The following is an 18,165-nucleotide window of genomic DNA, read 5'->3' as shown; positions in this document are numbered from 1 at the left end:
ATTCAGACACCTGCAAAGGACCACATGGTCATGAAGCAAAGTAACGAACTCTCTTTTAACTATTTGAAAAATTAATGTTTTAACTTGCTCATACGCATGTCCCGAAACATCAGGTAATTTGGTACAACCGCTATAAAACGGAAAATGTTGTAATATTTTAAAAACTTGTACTAAATATAAAATGTTTGATTGTCCTTTTGCCATCTAGCTAGATATCAGCCTGTCAGCATTGTTTGAAAATATCGTCATTCGGTATAACCAAAAGTGTCATTCGGTAAAACTGAAATTTTGGTTAAACCGAATGACTTTTTTAGTGACAAATTTTGTCCATCTTGTAAAAAATGACAAAAGCAGTGTTACTTGATTTATAAAAAACACATAATCTCATTGTTAACACTTAATAAAACTTCTATCTATCTATCTATCTATCTATCTGTCTATCTTGCTGTTAAAATATGTGTTATTTTTTTCCCTCTCAGGTTTATCATATTTTTTCCTCTAGACCTCATTTTGAAAACCCTTGACTGTTCATACACAGTTCAGTTGTTAATTACTTTTAACTAATCACAGGGCAATTACAAACATCTCACTCAAGGTACGACTGTAATTCCCAGTAAACTGTCTCTTTAATACATTTAAACTATCTGAAGCCGCAAAGTGAAGGCGGGCGGAAATGTAGCGGTTTTCTATCGGCCCGGCTGCCAACTTCATCAATAGGGAGCCGCTAATGTGCAGACGAGAACCGGGCGGTTCGATTACAGCTTAATTTGGTAATGAAGTGAGAGTGAGAGGCTCCCGCGAACACTTTAAAGAGCTCAGTGTGATGGTTTTGCATCGAATAAAGCAGATTTTGTAATCTATACACATGTAAGAGTGTTAGCTAGCATTACGACACAAATGGACCCCACGCAAATACTGTCTGTACTCATATACATATCATTACATTTAATTACAACAAGCTGGCGCTTTAGAGGTGTTCTCGCCCGTGGACATGGACACACACAAGCATATGCATGTATACTGTGAGATACCCTCATTCATTGGCAGTGAGAGTAGACCAGAGGGAGTGAGACAGCTGCCCGGGGTGGATGTGTGCCTCCCGGTTTGTGTGGGATCGCACCCATGCCTCTCGTTTGGCCGGCTGAGGCTGCCTGGAGGGTGAAGTGTATTGTAAGTGTGACCACAGTACATTGTTGCATGACTAATCTCGGTCTTCCATCTGCCACCGAGGCCCCGGCACAAGCACTGCGCTCTCCAGCATCAAGCACTGCCATATTGCAGCAGTCACAACATCTTGGCTTTGACTGGCACTCTGCTTGAGCAGAAGCGCCGGGGTGGACTCGCTGCCCGCCTCACAGCCGGGAATTATGGGACGTTACATGTGCACACATAACGAAACACAGAGATTTGTCCTGACATCCAAAGCTGCAAATATCTTTGGTTTGACAGAACGTGAGTGTGATGCACGATGTGTTTTAGTTTCTAAGTTTTGAAGGTAAAAATTACAGTTTCAGTGGAGCTTCAAAGGGCTTTAAACGATACCAGATGAGGAATAAGGGTCTTATCTAGAGAAACGATCGGTCATTTTCCAAAAAAAATTTAAATGTATATACATATATATAAACAAATGGTCGCCTTCAAGTGGTTCCGCCAAAACCGCCCTTTCGTATTCTTCAAAAAGCTTACGCTGTATGTCCTACATCTTCCCTATTCTACTTACGGAAAAAACTAAACTGGCGCCACGTTCGTTCCGTAAATTGCATAGGGAAGGTGTAGGACATATAGCGTAAGCTTTTTGAAGAATATGGAAGTACGGTTTTGGCGGAACAACTTGAAGGCGATCATTTGTTTATATAAAGCATATACATTTAAAAAAAATTTAGAAAATGACCGATCGTTTCGCTAGATAAGACCCTTATTCCTCGTCTGGTATTGTTTAAAGCCCTTTGAAGCTCCACTGAAACTGTAATTTTTACCTTCAACCGTTTGGAGACCATTGAAGTCCACTATATGGAGAAAAATCCTAGAATGTTTTCCTCAAAAACCTTCATTTCTTTTCGACTGAAGAAAGAAATACATAAACATCTTGGATGACATGGGGGTGAGTAAATTATCGTGAAATTTTAATTGGAAAGTGAACTAATCCTTTAACATTTGCCAAAAATAAAACTTTTTTTGTTATTAAAAAATAAACAAGCAAGCCCACCCCAGGTGAGAAAAAGTAACGGAAAAGTAATGTAACGCATTACTTTTCATAAAAAGTAACTAAGTAACACAAATAGTTCCTTTTTTAGGGAGTAACGCAATATTGTAATGCATTACTTTTAAAAGTATCTTTCCCCAACACTGATATAACATAAAACATAGAACATAAAGAAGATATTTTGAAAAAAAAAAAAAAAACATTTTTGTCCCCATTGATATGTTTCAACATATCATCTTTTGTGTTTTTCACAATAAAGAAACTCCTACAAGTTTGGATTGATGTGAGGGTGAGTAAATGATGACAGAATTTTTAATTTTGGGGTGAACAGTCACATTAAGATGCATCGTTGTACTATTTTTAACTTCACACGGCATCTTAAAAATGCAACACCTTTGGTGGGACCTTCAAAAAAAAAAAAAAATGTAACGCAAAAACTGTGACCAAAAGGCCAAAAAAATGTAACGCAAAAACTGTGACCAAAAGGCCAAAAAAATTTAATGCAAAAACTGTGACCAAAAGGCCAATTTAAAGTGGATAAATTAAAAGACACAACTTTTTTTAGAATTCTAATTAAACTCAAACTCTAAAGGCCGTTCACACCAAGTATGATACCCATAAAGATAACTATATTAGCGTCCACATGAACGGACGATAAAATGCGTTCATGTGGATTCTGATTGGCTGTCAATGGTTTTTAATCGTTCATCAGCTGGAAAACAAAAAGTCATTCTGAAAGTGATTCCAACGATATTCTTCTGTGTCGTTATCATTATATCTGTGATGTGGACATGTAGAACAGTTATTAAAACTTAAGAGTTAGTTGAACGCTGTGTGAACGCTAATCAAGTACTTAATCCATTGGTTGACTGACATCACACATCCCTGATAGACTAGTAAAACAGGTTATTTATTTTTTTTTAGTTTCTTTACCCTTTCTTTTACACTGAGTTTCTTTCTCTTTTGAAGTGTGAAGTCTTGTAAATTACAGGGAGAATGTGTGGTGTGTCGAGAGCCGCCTCTCTCGCTCTCCGATTAAACCATCACACTCAGGCTCTCTTTAATCTTCAACCGTCCAAACCACCAGCCTGTTTTTGTTGATGCTAATTCAAAACTCATGTAGAATCTCTCAGATATCCAAGATATTGCCATACAAGTAATTATAGCGTGTACTTATGGTTCGGTCGGCTGGTAATGCACAAGATTGCATGAAGCAAAACCTTCACATGCGATATACGAAGTACAAACTCAGATATAGTACACTGAATGTACAAATACAGTATTCGGTAAGTGTTTCCATGATGTGCCAGAAGTGGAAAACTACAGATTGCAGTGTAATTGTGGGCTAAGCCAAAAGTGCACACATGACTGTGCTGGAAGTGATTACAGTTGAGTTCATCTCCAAGTCAGGAAGATGATGTTTAAGAGCCCAAGCATTTAGCAGTTTGCAGCATGCACAAATTTTATCACTCTCTCTCAGCGGTACGACTAGCTTTTTTTGCAATGTCAGCATTTAGTGTACACACACATATACAAAACAGTCAGTTACAACTGCAAAGTGTTAGTGAGAGACCCAGTCACACATTTAGCTCTCCAAATGGAGATCTACAATAGATGACAGTTTATTACTTTTAAGTAAAGTTAAATATAATTACTACTACTTACTACTTTTAATGTCAGATGAAATGTTTTTATTTTTTAATAATCTTTTATCCTGCTTTAAAGTAGTACACTTATTTTGATGTGTGAAGTACTTCAAAATAAACACTGATCGATTTATTACATTTAATACATTTTCGTTCAGTTGCAAATAACAAGCAATTAATAGACCGAAAACATTACATTACATATTCTTTTAAAGTATATTATTTCTGTAATAAGTACTATTTAAAAAAAGAAAAAAGTATGCTGAAGGGTTTTTCACAAGGATCCAACACTTTGTACACATTAACACATTGTGAAGTGCAGCCTGCTCAAATTTGACAGGAAACACATGCTAGTCATTCTACAATAGGCAGTACTGTTTTCACTGGGCAGTTCCCCAGTTAGCGTAGCCGCTAGGCCAGACATGACTTGAAAACACAAGTTTTGTAGTTAGCAATCACTCTGTGTGATCGTTCAGTTGAGATTTGTATTGTTTTAACAATTCATGGTTTACCTTAAAGTCATACGCACACACATGTTTGATTTTGTAGCGCTCTTGGCTGTTTATGTGAGCAGTTGGCTGCACAAGGGCATGATGTTTTTTTATTTGCCAGATTGTTGCAGTCTTTCCTTGATTTGTAGTGTAATGTTTATAATGAGATTGCGATTAGCCACAGAGATTTTGCGCAACCAGTTTCCTTTAACATGAAATGTAATGTGTGGTGCTAAACAGTGACTCGGAGGAGTGTTGCATGTGATTTGGGTTAATCACTCTCTCTTAAGCTATGGGATAAACATTTGTCATTCAGCAATCTTCTACCACAAATGTAAAAGCTGGCCTGACATCATTGCCAGCTTGTAAGTGTTCCCTTCTAAGACAGCAGCTGTTTTGGTTTAGCCTAAGTGCCATTCCTAAATTGGCGTGGCTTATGTGTTTTCTCATTTCCTTCATGGGTTTTCAATCATGTGTTGATCTTTTGGGTTGATGTTTTTTATGGGTGATGAGAGAATGTTTTAATTGTATTTAATGTGTTCAGCATTCATTACCAAACCACAAATAGATTTGCTGTGTGAAGTTGTAAACAGGCCATTTTTAAAAACACAGTGACGTTGTTTAACAGGCCCAGTTTTCTTTCCTGCATTGACATATAGTTACACTTTTAACAGTAAGTTTGAAGTCAGTAGCCAACAGTCTCATTCTAGAGAGCATCTGATTGGACAAAATCTTTGTAGTGCAGGATGAGTCATCAATATATTTGGTCTGTTTTCCTGGAAGAGAAATGCTAACTCAATTACCATGTTTTTGAATTGCGTAATGGTCGCATTATCTTTAAAGTATTTTGGAGTACCATAAGAAATAACATTGTAAATGAATATGCCAATCACATTTTCTTCCTGTTTACCCCTGCTTGAATTGTTGTGTTGTCAGAGACTTAAATTAGCTCTTGCAGAAAGTTGAACAGATCAATCATTTGTTTTGTTTTTTTTGTTTTTTTGTGGTTGGTCTTCCCAGGTCAGTGCAGCTAAAGTTCTCCAGGCTCGGGCTCCGAGATCCCAGCCGTTGCCATGGATCCCAGCAGCTGGAGTGGCAGTGAAAGTGCCGGGGAGGATATCGAGAGGATGAGCGACTCGGCCGATAAGCCCATGGACAACGATGCAGAGGGTGTGTGGAGCCCTGACATTGAGCAGAGCTTCCAGGAGGCCCTGGCCATCTACCCACCCTGCGGCCGACGGAAAATCATCCTGTCTGATGAAGGGAAAATGTATGGTGAGTCAAAAAAGCTGCAACAATCTGGAGTTCACATGAACCAGATCACCGTTTCTAAGTATGGATTGAACCGACCAAATGAGCCCAAATGTGACGTCACATTGACTGGAAGTGGCTTTAAATGCTCTAGTGGGAATACACCTTTAATATGTTGAGCTTTATACATCTTAAAGGATTAGTTAAAATTTCCTGATAATTTACTCACCCCCGTGTCATCCAAGATGTTTATGTCTTTCTTTCTTCAGATGAAAAGAAATTAAGGTTTTTGAGGAAAACATTCCAGGATTTTTCTCCATATAGTGGACTTCAACAGTTACCAACGGGTTGAAGGTCCAAATTGCGGTTTCAATGCAGCTTCAAAGAGCTCTACACGATCCCAGCCGAGGAATAAGGGTCTTATCTAGCGAAATGATCTGTCATTTTATAAAAAATAAAAAAAAGTTTACTTTTTACTTTTTAACCACAAATGCTCGTCTTGCACTGCTCTGTGATGTGCCACACATGACGTAGTCATGTTAGAAAGGTCACACGTGACATAAGCGGAAGTACCGCGGTAGGGCGAAAAACTCCATCTCATTTTCTCCTCCAACTTCAAAATCTTCTGACATCGTTGTTTTACCTTTTATTGTAAAGGGCGTTTGACTTAGTCTGCATGTTCACTTTGTAGACACTGGATTGGCACTTCTGCCTACGTCACACGTGACCTTTTCAACGTGATTACGTAATGCGTAGTGCATCTCAGAACTAGAGTAAGACGTGCATTTGTGGTTTATGACCAATCGTTTCGCTAGACAAGACCCTTATTCCTCAGCTGGGATCGTGTAGAGCTCTTTGAAGCTGCACTGAAACTGCAATTTGGATTTTCAACCCGTCGTACCCCGTTGACGTCCACTATATGGAGAAAAATCCTGGAATGTTTTCCTCAAAAAGCTTAATTTCTTTTCGACTGATGAAAGAAAGACATAAACATCTTGGCTGACATAGGGGTGAGTAACGTATCAGGAAATTTTAATTCTGAAGTGAACTAATCCTTTAAGACAATTTACAAACAGACCTCTTTCTCAATCTCAGTATTTTGACTGGCTATGTGGCGTTATGACTGCCGTTGGGGGTTGTTTTGACTGCATGCAATCGTGTGTTGTTTGTTGAGGTTGGCAGGGAAAGCGCTCATCAGAAAGTTCTCAGGGAAGTTGTTAGTTGTTTGTCCTCAGGGTGAGACGATGAGGTCCGTCGGGCCTCTGAAACTGGAAAACGGGACTCCAGCGGGCCAGGCGGTGGAGCGGGTTGGCTGTCCTGGGTTCTGTTGTAAAGTCAGCGTGAACCATTAGTTAGGAGCAGATGGTCGTGCGGCTGACACCAGCTGCGCTCCCAATCCCCCCCCACCTCATTCCCCAAAGCCACCCCCTCCTCCAACGCCTCCCTCAAACTCCCGGCTGGGGTGATGTCATGGAAAGAGGGAATACTGCTTTTCTTTTCTCTTAGGATATTAAACATGCTCTTGGCCTTGTCCACAATGAAGCCTCCTTACTCTGCTTGTACTTGTATCCAGCTGATTTTATTAGGAACAACTCGGAAACCAAACAGTTGTTAAACCTGGATGCATGATGGAAAAGGTGGACAAGTTTATAAATCATAAAGCCACTGTTTTTTTTTTTTTTTTTTTTCCAACTTGCCAATTCCTGCCTTTTTCCAATTTTCTATCCTTTTAAAACATATACATTTATGCAATTGGCGCACACTTTTTTCCAAAGTGACTTACATTGGATTCAAGGTGTTTAAGTCATACATTCCTTGGGAATCGAACCCATGACCTTGACCTTGTCCTTTTGAAATCTTGGTAACACTTTAGTATACAGTTACATTTTTTAACATTACCTAATTCATTAACTAAAAATTATATTTTGACCTGGTGTAACTTATTTTCCAGTAAATATGGTAATCTAGGTTAATGTTAATTTCTACGTATACAAATACATTTTTAAAGGGTTAGTTCACCCAAAAATGAAAATTCTATCATCAATTACTCACCTTCATGTCGTTCCAAACCTGTAAGACCTTCGTTCATCTTCGGAACACAAATTAAGATATTTTTGATGAAATCCGATGGCTCAGTGAGGCCTCTATTGCCAGCAAGATAATTAACACTTTCAGATGCCCAGAAAGCTACTAAAGATGTATTTAAAACAGTTGATGTGACTACAGTGGTTCGATCTTAATGTTATGAAACGACGAGAATACTTTTTGTGCGCCAAAAAAAACAAATAACGACTTTATTCAACAATATCTAGGGATGGGTGATTTCAAAACACTGCTTCGTGAAGCTTAGAAGCTTTACGAATCTTTTGTTTCGAATCAGTGGTTCAGAGCGTGAAAGTCACGTGATTTCAGTAAACGAGGCTTCGTTACGTCATAAGTGTTTTGAAACTTCAATAGTTCACGTGACTTTGGCAGTTTGATACACGCTTCGAACCACTGATTCGAAACAAAAGATTCGTAAAGCTTCGAAGCTTCATGAAGCAGTGTTTTGAAATCGGCCATCCCTAGATATTGTTGAATAAAGTCGTTATTTTGTTTTTTTGGCACACAAAAAGTATTTCATAACATGAAACATGAGTAACATGAGTATTTCATTGTCACTTCATAACATTAAGGTTGAACCACTGTAGTCACATGAACTGTTTTAAATATGTCTTTAGTAGCTTTCTGGGCATTTGAAAGTGTTTATTGTCTTGCTGTCAATGGAGGCCTCACTGAGCCATTCACAAATATCTTAATTTGTGTTCAGAAGATGAATGAAGGTCTTATGGGTGTGGAACGACATGAGGGTGAGTAATAAATGACTGAATTTTCATTTTTGGGTGAACTAACACTTTAACTTGTCAAGTTGTAAAAACTGTATTATGAGTAAACATGAAGATTAGCATAGATTAATAAATGCTGTAAGAAATGAATGTTAACAAATTGGACCTTACTAGAAAAGTTTCACAATGCTAAATGGATTCTAAAAAGGACAGTTTCTTCTCGATAGACACCTGTTTGTTCCCATGGCCACAGTCATTTTTTCCTTCAGGCATGTCCTTTTAAATAAATTGGCTGGTGTTCGTGGGGGGTTTTTCTTGGGTCAAACCTGTCACCTCCTACGCTGGTGTCCGTGTAACATTCCTTAGCCTTGTGCTGTATGCCACCTTAATTATTTCATCGTCCATAACAACTGTTTGAGATTTCATTTATCTGTGCGTACCCATCACAGATTCATACAAGTCAAGATTACGGTCCCCAGTCCTGCCGCTCTCAGCTTTGCAAGCGCCGTGTGGTTAATTAGCAGCCATCCCTATAGCAACCACCTTTCACTTCAAAACAATATGTAGTTTTTTTTTTCCTCGTGTCGTGGCTCAGCTTATCTCACTGTTTACCTGAGGGGGCTTTTTACAGCCTCACGGAAGCACAAAAACTGGAGTCAAGCCAAAGAATCAGAGTTTCTGCTAAAGATGGTACGTAACGCTGTGGCGGCTGCCGTTGGTTTCACAGGTGAACAAAACAAATATTTTCCTTCCCCTCAAAGACGTCTTTTTTTGGCTGTTGCGTAAGATTTTTTTTTTTCCCAACGTTTTAAAATTAGCGTGCCCTCTGTGCTGCGCCTCTGATATCATAAACCATTCAGCTCTGCTTTGCTAGTACTTATTTTAGGCAGAGAAAACATGCCATAAGTAGATTTGACAGTCCCCCGCTGGGTTCAAAGAAAGAAAGATCTAATCACAGTGGTTTCACTTCTTAGGGGATATACTGTGAGGACTTAACATAATCTCAGCCAATTAATATTTCTCAAGTCATTTATATTCCATATCCACCTATACTTTGAGAAAAGTATCGTATCTTTTTAAGGCCATTCTGTGATTAAATATTTTCATATTGACCCCTAAACAGTATAATTTACTGTTGTTAGTTTAGTTTAGTACCTACAGTGTATTATCATTGATTTGCTTCTGTATGCCTGTTTTCATTTTGAAAATGTCATTAAGTATTTATTCATGTGCAGTGCATAGCTAGAAAATGTCTTGTTAGATGTTAGAACAACAAGTTTTTATGACTTTCATGATTGGGAATATTTGTAAATCTGCTCTAAGGTGTTTATCATATGTATAAGGCCTAAAATAGTTATGCTATTCAGTCTTTGGCGGGTATTTCAGTAGCGTAATTGGTTGCAACCCAGCAAGCACATATAAGCACACATACCTTTAATTTAATTTAATTTAAAGGACATTTTGTGTGCAGCCCTATTCATGCAAAAAGAGCCTGAAACGTTATTAATTTTACCTTACAACACCATGTCTTTCTGCATTTTATAATAGCAAATTGTGAGTGTAAAATAATGAATAGACTAGTGTGCTCAGGCAGTGTTGGGCTTTGTGAACATAATGCGTGCCTCGGAGGATTGGAAATTGGAAAGCTGTGTCTTTAACAATAGGATAACAGACCCGCTTCGAGACTGCGGTGCCAGTTTGGGCTACATTACGTTCCGCAGGGGAAACTAGTGGTTATGGGAGTTAGTCACTCTGTTCTGGCCTAACTAGTATGCTGTTGAGTCTCTGCCAGCAGCAGAAGTACACGAAAAGGCGAAGTAAAAACAAGCCGGCACTCTTTTCTTAAGATATTTTTTCTTTTTTTTTCAAAGATGAAAGACGAGCAATGAACATACAAATTGATTTAAGTCAATGAATACATTGAATACAATGATTTTTTTTTTAGCCTTTTTATTTATAGGAACTAACAGTGTCATAATGGTCAGTTCTGTCATGACAACTCTAGGAGTGTTTGCCATGGTAATGGGTGTGACAATAGCCGCGTTTCCACCGCAGGAACTTTACTAGGGACTTTGGAGTGGTAGTCGGTGTGTTTCAACCACAGGAACCAGGATCTAAATTAAGTTCCTGGTAAAAATTTCCCCCTCAGAAAGTACCTGCTCTCTAGGTAGTACTTTTCCAAAGTTCTGGAACTTTCAGGGACATGACGACGACGACGAGGTTCAGGCTTTATTAAGCTTATATGTGGAGGACGAAATCCAGCTGGAACTGGAAAGTTTTGCGCAGTTCTACGTCACCGAACTTAATCTTCACGGTACTTCAGATCACGATGGAAAGGCAGACAGCAACAGATCTGGGGGGAACAAAGTTCATGAGAAAAAAGTTCCTGGGACAAATTGTTTCGGGTAATTTCGGTGGAAAAGCGTTGATATGTTTGGTCTTGGTGGAATAGATCTGCTATGCTGTTGCTGCTGCTGCAGAGCAAGTACGGGATTTGCTACTGCCAATGCATACACAACACACTGCTGTGAGTAAGTGTGAGATGCTGCTGCTGTACAATATAACGTACATGAATTACCCATAGCAGATCTATACAGGTGGAGCTGGGGAAGGTGGAGGGTTTCTGAAAGCACTGCTAAGGCAAATGCTACCAATGTATTTGAAGGTTGAGCACGCGAGCTCATTGGCTACTGATACAGCAGGAACCAATCAGCTGTGTCCTATAGATAATGATGTGATTACGAGCAGATTGAGTTAAAGGCTGTGCCATCTAGAGTTTCATGACAGAACTTTGTATTTGTTGAGATTAGTGAAGTCCATTGGTTTTGCACATCGCTAATATGGGTCAGTTAAGTTGACCAGAAAAGAGAGGTGTAAATTGAGGAACGAGAAATGTTGTGAGCCAGATTCAAACTCATTTTGCCCACATGAGCACCACGGCTCCACAGCTAGATTTTATCTACTAGACATAGTGATTAAAAATCCTTATAAATTGATTTTAAAATGATAAAATGGTGTAATACACCCAAAAGTGCTTACTCACTCTACTTAACATAGCCAATTATGTTTTAAGTCCTTACAAAATCCCGCCACACCTCTACCTACGGGTATGTTTAGAGTCACACAGAAAGACTTTCTTACATAATGATAAAGGAACTGGAAGCTTGTCAGTGTGAGATGTGGTTTGATGGAAAAGGAGGGATTCTGGTAGGAGATTCAGGTGGGAGGCAGGTGGTATCTAAAAGTGTTTGTAAAATCACACACAGGACATTGCTTTTGTGTTCAGGGCTGTATTGCGCTCCAGAGGAGGTCCTTCGATGTGGGCCGTTTGAAAAAAGTCTTTACTTTTCGAAGGTCTACCAAAGAACTATGTATATTCCCACTCTAAACCTGCACTTTGCTTCTTTTGTGTTGCATAAAATGGGGCAGAGGAGTAATTTTGCCCGTTTTCTTTCCCAGAGGTACAGAGTTTAATCATGTTTCTCAAGGGAAGGCGTGTGAATTTGAAAAAGGGGCTTCGTGCAAGGAAGGACGGATGCCCGGAAGACCGTATGGACGCAAGAAATGAGTCCTGTGTGAACCGCATTAATGTTCTCATTTGGCTTTGATAGGTGTGAGAGGCCTGGATGTTACCTCACCGAGAGCCAGTTAGAAGACAGGTCACAGCATGCTTCAGCCTCACACCTCTTAACTGTTTGAGACGGATGAGTGATTGAAACAGACACAGATATCATGTTACAGAGAGTCCTTGAGCCGCATAATACATGTTATTTTTGCTTGGTGGCAGCTGTAAAAAAGCTTTTGTTCCTTATTAGTGTATTTTATTCTTTTCTGCACTGAAAATCTTTTTTTTTTTTTTTTTTTTTTTGGTCTTTTGAAATATTTTCACTTGATTTTTCATGTGTTGTCACATACTTTTTCAAAGCTATAAAACATGAATATCACCTCACATCATGTAGTTTATTGAGCACTGGTGTTCTATTCCTTTTCTAAGCGAGTAAATGTATGGTTTTCAACTGATGAACGATAAAATGAGCGAAATGAGACTTGGGGGAAAAATCTAATTGCATTTAACCATAAAAAAACTGTAAAAAATCGAGTACAACTATTATCTATTATCCTCTCTCCTTTCGCCATGTTAAGAGAAATCAGGAGTAAGTGCTGAGGCGTTGTTTGCGCTGTGTGAACATGATGGTTATTCTAGACTATTTCTAGACTAAATCTGAGCAGACATTTACTCATTTACTTCTTCTCCTGTATCCTATTCTTCTTTAATCCAGAATGGCAGCACAGCTGAAAGACTTGTTTGTTTGAACTGCGCCCTCTACTGTACAGGCGTTAATTTGCATTTCCTTCAGCCTGAGGCTTATTCATTTCACTTTTGGTGAAATAAAAGGCCTTTACATATGGAAGCCCATTTCCGCCACTAAATAAAAAAAATAAAAACAGTAATTGCGATATCTCAGAATTCTGACTTTTTTCTCACAATTGCGAGTTATAAAGTCAGAATTGCGAGATATAAACTCGTAATTGCGTAATATAAAGTCACAATTCTGACTTTTTTTCTCGCAATTCTGACTTTTTTTCCCTCACAATTGTGAGATATAAACTCGCAATTGTGAAAAAAGTCTGAATTGCGAGAAAAAAGTTTCACACAATTGTGAGTTTATATCTCAGAATTGTGATTTTTATATCTCGCAATTCTGACTTTATATCACGCAATTGCGAGTTTATATCAGAATTGTGAGTTTATATCTCGCAATTCTGACTTTATATCACGCAATTGCGAGTTTATATCTCAGAATTGTGACTTTATAGCTCGCAATTGTGAGAAAAAAAGTCAGAATTGTGAGAAAAAAGTCAGAATTGTAAGATAAAAAAAATCGCAATTACTGTTTTTATTTTTTTTATTTAGTGGCGGAAACGGCCTTCCATATTTACATTTGCCAAAAATAGAACTTTTTTTGTTATAGAAACAAACAAAACAAACAGCCCAGCCCAGATAAGAAAAACATAACACATTACTTTCCATAAAAAGTAACTAACGCAATTAATTACTTTTTTAAGGAGTAACGCAATATTGCAATGTATTACTTTTCAAAGTAACTTTCCCCAACACTGATTATTATTATTAATAAAATATTGAACAAAATAAAAAAAATACTATTGTAAATTTCTCTGTAAAATAAAACATTGAATATATATAATAATAATAATATTTTTTTTTAGCTGCATTTACTGCAAACCGAGCTGCTCTGAGACACTAAAAACACTATCATGAGCTCCTTGCATGTAAAAAAACATGCGTATATCGTGATTTTGGTTTTATTTTGGTTAATCGTGCAGCCCTAGATTTAATGTTCATTGGGAGTTACTGTAAAACAGCATGTAGCGAGGGCAGAAAAAGTTGCGCATAACAAGACTTCAACTCCAAAATGTTATGTGATGTTGCTGCAAATACAAAAGTGCTCTTTAAAATAGTATAATTGAAACCTTATTTTGAAATCTTATTCTGAGTGATAAATACATCGAAGTACACATTCGCTCAGTCTATGTGCCTTTGTTAAGTTTCTTTTCAAAGTCCTTTGGTTGGCAAGTTGACCCTGGCAGACAAACAAGCTTCATTTTTAGCTCTCCTTTCGTAAAGTTTGCAGACAGTGACTTTATCAAATGAAGGAGAAATAGTTGAGATAGAGTACGAGTGAGCAAGAGGTCATTTGGGGTTGTTTGGATTTTCCATGTGTGATTTCCAGCAGGCTTGTGTGATGTTTCCAGCCAGCGCACCATGTTAGGACACAGTCGGACAAGCACACTTGCACACACACACACACACACACACACACACACACACACACACACACACACACACACAAACACTTTCTCCCTCGCACACACAGGAAGCATGCTTAATTGCTCCCATTAAAGAAAACAGCTCAAAACCAACTCCTTCCACTCTGTGTTTCCAGTTTGGCTTTGCTATCACAGGAAGAGAAGCTTTCAGCATTCTAGAGCTCTTTCAGTACCAGACTGTTGTACATGTTCACACTTTCAGGGCTTTTATCATCAAGCATACTGCAGTGAGCGCTTTACTGTGACTCCAGACTAGCAGAGGCAGTAGGAAAGGTTCCTTAATTCCTGTACTTCCTTGTGTTTGACCGTGAAATGCATTCAGAACCCATTTTACATTTATAACGTAAAGTATTTAAGCAGAATAAATTTTAAAGAGAATAAATTTAAGGCAAGACTGGATTTTAACCTCTGGCCCTCATTGGTTGAAACTTGAGCAGCCTCTGTGATGTCATCCAAAGAAGAAAGTTGTTTGACATTGTGATGCATGTTATGTTATATTATATTATATTATATTTTTATGTAAGATTACAAAGAAAAACATTTATTTTTCTAAGGAATAACGTGATGAATTGCACACAATAGGACCAGAAACATTTTATGTTTTATGTATATTTTTTCAAAGAAAGTTTAGGTTGAATTTTAAAACAGTTTGTTATATTAATAATAATAATAATAATAATAATAATAATAATAATATAATTAAAATAAAAAATGTATACATATATAAATTATTATTATTATTATGTTATACTTTTATTATATCATTTTTCCCCTTCTTTTTGTCTTAAGCTTAAAATTTTAGTATTAAATTTGTAATTTTTTTTATGTGCTTTATAAATGAAGTTTGACTTGAGAGTTTATCAAGTTTGGTCACAAATTTGGTCAATCTGAACATGTCCATGACTTTCCTATCAGATTTGGTTTCACTAAATAATCATAGCAGTTTTGGCGGGATGAGGGGTGTGTGTGTGTATAGAGGGGGGGTGGTTGTGTCCACTGGAAAAGAAAAGACTGTCCGTCACGGTCTCTTGCCATCTGGCCTTGAATTTCCTCTCAGACCCTCCCTCTGAAAATGATTTGCGGACGGAGGGGTGTCATCGTGTTACGGGCTCTACCCGTCACAGAGGACAGCTGGCTAACTCTAATCAGATGGTAGCAGGCATGTGTGTGCACATAAGCGTGTGTATGTGTGTGTGTGTGTGTGAATGGCTTTATCTGGCAGGGGAAAAGCTGGCCGCACCCCTCGGTCCTGCTCTCAGGGAAACACCTGCATTGAGCCTGCAGATCATATCAGTCTAAGCTGACTGACTCCCAGAGAGGGGATTGTTCAGACCACCATCTGCTTTTGGAGGCTGACCTTTACTTATATCCATATGGCATTTTGTCGTTCCTCACCATGCATGCTTGTGCGCTAAATGAGCAGGTAGATGATTAGTCTGTTAGTGTGATTGGACAATGTAGTGTCAATCAAGTCAGAATCATACTTGTAAGACACTTTGGATAGTGTAGTTTTGATCGAATTTGTTCTGAAAGGCATTTTAATTCAGTTCTTTCCAACCTTAGTAGTTGAGTAAAGTGCAAACATTGAAGATTTTTTTATTTTTTATTTAAATGGCTGAGGTGATGAGAAGGCTGAGGATTGAGGCATTTTAAGTTTTTACAGAAATTGTCAAATAATATTGAATTATTATGATGCATATAATTGTTAAGTGACCCATCACAGACTTTTGTTTTCAGTTGTACTTAAGTATATAATACTTAATATGTACTTAAGATGTAATTTAAATAAATATAAAGTAAACCATAATTATTAAATATTAAATCGTTTTATAATAAAAAATACATTTATAATAAATAATGTATATACATATTTATATTATTATAATTATTTGTATAATATATATTAAATTGTATTGTCATCTAATTGTATTTTTATTTTATTTTTTTTATTTATATGATAATAACAATCATCTATTATTGTTGTTGTCATTGTTATCATTTATTATTATTATAACCTTTCATAAAACCCAACCTGAACTTGTGTGTGTGTGTGTGTGTGTGTGTATATATATATATATATATATATATATATATATATATATAATTATTAGTATTTTATTATTATTTTATTTTAAGATTTTTATATTTGTATATTATTTATATAAGAACAATTGATGAGAAAACTACAATGACAAAAATCAAAAATACAGAAATACGTAATTCTTAATAACATGATTTATATTCAAAAATACTTCTCAGATTTCCATGCAAAATTTATTTATTTATGCTTTTATTTCAAGCATGTTTTTGTGATTGTAATATTGTTTTAAATGACAAATATTATATTAATAGTATTATTATATCATTAATTTTAATTATGTTTTTTATTATTGTATTGTGTTGCTTAAGATATAATGTAAACCAACAGGTAAATTGTTGATCTCTATATAAAGCCCATGGATACCGTCTATGAATATTGCAGTCTCACTTTAGACTCGTCATTCCTTAGTCATGGACCTCCTACAGAAAGTCTTTTGTATCGTTAGTTCGGGCCTTTGTGATTGTAATGGCAGCTCGGGTCCTCAGAGTCATCCATCAGGCCTGGCAGTGCAGTGGAGCCATTGTCTCAAAGATTTGGGGTTTCTACCCTGCCCGTCACCGACACACCCAGGGGCCAACACCCCGATACTTGTGGGTCATTTTAAACGGTCAAAGCTTTTCAAAGATTTGTGAGGTGAAGCAAATTCTTTGATCCAATTTCACCACTTTTCTGAGAGATATTTTAGTTGACAAGATGACAGCTATATGATAAACGTGAGTGCGAGAGAGAGAGAGAGAGAGTATGTGAGCCACGCGTCAGGCTCGCTCTCAGCTTCTGACATCACCCTTTCTCTTCAGTGACCCATGCAGTCTAAACTCTCTTCAGACAGACTCAGCAAGGAAACGAGATCACTTGCAGAATGGAGACTTGAGTTAGTGTTATCAGAAGAAAGAACAGTTTGGCTAAGCAAAGTCAAAAGCAGTTCATAAAAACAAAGAGCTAAAGCTGCAATGTTTGTGATTTGACTGTATTATCACAACCTTATAAGGACAATTACATAATTACATGTAAATGATGAATCATCATTTACTCACACTCATGACTTTACAAACCAATTTTTTCCCTGCAGGACACGAAAGAGCAATTTTGTATGAAAGTTTTTGTCCGCCACTAAATAAAAAAAATAAAAAAAGTAAATTCTGACTTTTTTTCTAGCAATTGTGAGATTTAAACTTGCAACTGCGAGATATAAAGTCAGGATTGCGAGATATAAAGTCAGAATTGTGTGAAATAAAGTCAGAATTGTGAGTTATAAAGTCAAATTGCGTGATATAAAGTCAGAATTGCGTGATATAAAGTCAGAATTGCGTGATATAAAGTCAGAATTGTGAGTTATAAAGTCAGAATTGCAAGTTATAAAGTCAGAATTGTGAGTTATAAAGTCAGAATTGCGAGATATAAAGTCAGAATTGCGAGATATAAAGTCAGAATTGCGAGTTATAAAGTCAGAATTGCGAGATATAAAGTCAGAATTGTGAGATATAAAGTCAGAATTGCGAGATATGAAGCCAGAATTGCGAGATATAAAGTCAGAATTGCGTGATATAAAGTCAGAATTGTGAGATATAAAGTCAAATTGCGTGATATAAAGTCAGAATTGCGTGATATAAAGTCAAATTGCGTGATATAAAGTCAGAATTGCGAGTTATAAAATCAGAATTGCGAGATATAAAGTCAGAATTGCGATTTATAAAGTCAGAATTGCGATTTATAAAGTCAGAATTGTGAGATATAAAGTCAGAATTGCGTGATATAAAGTCAAATTGTGTGATATAAAGTCAGAATTGCGAGATATAAA

The 18,165-nt window shown here is 37.1% G+C and overlaps 1 protein-coding gene across 2 annotated transcripts in view; it reads left to right on the top strand.

The window, feature by feature from the left end:
• Positions 1 to 18,165, top strand: part of tead1a (TEA domain family member 1a) — a 45,283-nt gene that overhangs the window by 8,889 nt on the left and 18,229 nt on the right. For both annotated transcript variants that reach the window (XM_051884377.1, XM_051884376.1), the window contains one exon: positions 5,361 to 5,615. In XM_051884377.1, coding sequence (XP_051740337.1) covers positions 5,414 to 5,615 — 202 coding nt within the window. In that variant the 5' untranslated portion in view covers positions 5,361 to 5,413. The remainder of the gene's footprint in view (positions 1 to 5,360; positions 5,616 to 18,165) is intronic.

The sequence above is a fragment of the Ctenopharyngodon idella genome, chromosome 24 (genome assembly GCF_019924925.1).
Source record: "Ctenopharyngodon idella isolate HZGC_01 chromosome 24, HZGC01, whole genome shotgun sequence".
Taxonomy (NCBI): Eukaryota; Metazoa; Chordata; class Actinopteri; order Cypriniformes; family Xenocyprididae; genus Ctenopharyngodon; species Ctenopharyngodon idella.
This window is presented reverse-complemented; position numbering and strand designations above follow the sequence as displayed.